The sequence below is a fragment of the Macrobrachium nipponense genome, chromosome 4 (genome assembly GCF_015104395.2).
Source record: "Macrobrachium nipponense isolate FS-2020 chromosome 4, ASM1510439v2, whole genome shotgun sequence".
Classification (NCBI taxonomy): Eukaryota; Metazoa; Arthropoda; class Malacostraca; order Decapoda; family Palaemonidae; genus Macrobrachium; species Macrobrachium nipponense.
This window is the reverse complement of record NC_061100.1, coordinates 34,350,850-34,353,357: the sequence shown is the minus strand read 5'-3', so window position 1 is coordinate 34,353,357 and position 2,508 is coordinate 34,350,850. Positions and strand designations below refer to the sequence as shown.

General features: G+C 44.5%; 1 protein-coding gene across 1 annotated transcript; it reads right to left on the bottom strand.

Annotated features, from left to right (window-relative positions):
• Positions 1 to 1,154: 1,154 nt before the first annotated feature.
• Positions 1,155 to 2,150, bottom strand: LOC135211332 (trichohyalin-like). The gene has a single exon (XM_064244648.1). The coding sequence runs from the start codon at positions 2,148 to 2,150 to the stop codon at positions 1,155 to 1,157; it is 996 nt and encodes a 331-aa protein (XP_064100718.1).
• Positions 2,151 to 2,508: the final 358 nt, after the last annotated feature.

Below are 2,508 nucleotides of genomic sequence, written 5' to 3'. Positions count from 1 at the left end.
TGCCTATGGCTCGAAAGTGGTATACCCACACTAATGCTGGCCCGACAGATACCGAATTCCTTAAGGAGGCTTAGAACAGCACCCAAAAGGTGGGCAGAAATCCACTTTCGATAAGAGAGGCATTAACTTACCATGGTAGAGGTTGCCTATGGCTCAAAAGTGGTATACCCACACTAAAGCTGGCCCAACAGATACCGAGTTCCTTAAGGAGGCTTAGGCCAGCAGCCCAAAAAACCCAAAAGTGGGTGGGCAGAAAATCCACTTTCGAATAAGAGGAGGCATTAATTTACCATGGTAGAGGGTTTTGCAATATGGCCTCAAAAGTTTTGGTATACCCCACACTAAATAAAGGCTGGGCCCCCGACAGATACCAAATTCCTTAAAGGAGGCTTAGACCAGCACCCAAAAGGTGGGCAGAAATCCATTTTCGATAAGAGAGGCATTAACTTTCCATGGTAGAGGTTGCCTATGGCTTGAAAGTGGTATACCCACACTAATGCTGGCCCGACAGATACCGAATTCCTTAAGGAGGCTTAGACCAGCACCCAAAAGGTGGGCAGAAATCCACTTTCGATAAGAGAGGCATTAACTTACCATGGTAGAGGTTGCGTATGGCTCAAAAGTGGTATACCCACACTAAAGCTGGCCCGACAGATACCGAATTCCTTAAGGAGGCTTAGGCCAGCACCCAAAAGGTGGGCAGAAATCCACTTTCGATAAGAGAGGCATTAACTTACCATGGTAGAGGTTGCATATGGCTTGAAAGTGGTATACCCACACTAAAGCTGGCCCGACAGATACCAAATTCCTTAAGGAGGCTTAGACCAGCACCCAAAAGGTGGGCAGAAATCCACTTTCGATAAGAGAGGCATTAACTTACCATGGCAAAGGTTGCCTATGGCTCAAAAGTGTTATACCCACACTAAAGCTGGCCCGACGGATACCAAATTCCTTAAGGAGGCTTAGACCAGCACCCAAAAGGTGGGCAGAAATCCACTTTCGATAAGAGAGGCATTAACTTACTATGGTAGAGGTTGCCTATGGCTCGAAAGTGGTATACCCACACTAAAGCTGGCCTGACAGATACCGAATTCCTTAAGGAGGCTTAGGCCAGCACCCAAAAGGTAGACAGAAATCCAGTTTTATCAAAGTAATTAGTAGAGATTATTGATGAGGCGTTCAATATGATTAGCAGCTAGACGAACTTGATGGACTCTACCTGCGATAGTGATTAGATCTGTTTTTTCTAACTTTCCCGGCAGTGCAATGAGGGTGACACCACTTCTATTGGTGATCTCCTCAAGCGTCCTACCCTGGATTCCATTGATAGCTTTATGGAATCTCCTTGCGACAGCCAGTTCAGCTATCACTTCTCCATCCGTTTCCTCAATCCATCTAAGTTTAACTTTTTCCCCCCTGAAGATTATAGAGTTGTCCTCCTGTTGAGGGGGAATTCTTGTAGAGCGGGAGAAGACACGTTTGTCTGGCTGAGGCTGATCTGGTTCCAGGTTGAAGGTGATCAGTTTTCTATCAGTCTTTTTAACCCGTTGGGGCTTTTGGCACCCCTTGTTGTCCTTGCGGGCGTCTTTCTCTACTTCTCCTTGGTCTTCTCTTTTTGTTTCTTCTGCTCTTTTCTTTACAGTGACAATTACTTTTTCTTCTTCCTTCTGTTCCTCATTAGCTTGCAGCTTTCCTGGGAGTGAGTTTCTTTTTAGTCTCACTCGTCTGTTTGCTTTTAGTCCCTGGTTTTCGAGCGTTTCCTCTTCATTACTGAGATGGCTGACTTGCTGTGGAAGAGGGACACTCTCCTCAGGTAGATCTTCCTCTGAGGCTTCATTCTCTTCCTCTTCCACAGGCTTGGATGACTTATTTTCGAGGAAACTAACCTTCTCCTTTAATCCTTGTAGCTCGGTATGTAGAGCTTGGAGCCGTTCGCCTCGCACGAAGTCGTTCATCTTTGCCTCCATTAGTTCTTTTTGCACTCTGGCGTTTTGTTCAGCCATCTCTTCGATGATATGAGCTTGTTTTTTTATATCTTTTTCCAATCGCTCTTTCTCTTTCAGAAGTTGTGACTGCCTCTCCATGTGGGCTCGGTTTTCTTCCTTTTCCCTTTCCAGCTCTTCTTTCATCAGGCGATTTGATTGCTCCATTTCATCGGTTGTGTTTCTATGTCGCTCAACCGAAGTTTCTGTATGGGACCTAATTTCTATCAACCAGGTGGTCGTTTATTTTGTTAAGCTCATGAATCTTTTTATTCGCCATTTCATTCTCTTCCTCCTTCATTTTTTGAAGGCCTTCATATTTATAGTACAGGAGGTTAAATTTAGCTTCCATTTCCTCTTCCTTTTTCTTAAAACGAGCATTTTCTTCAGTCAGTTTTTCTATTGCCTCTAATTTTTTCATGTTTTCTGGTTCACTTGTCTTTTCAGTCCACTTTTGATTTTGCTCCTCAGTTTCCTCGGTTTGATGAAGGTAACCATCCTTCGACGACCTATCAAATTCCTGCTC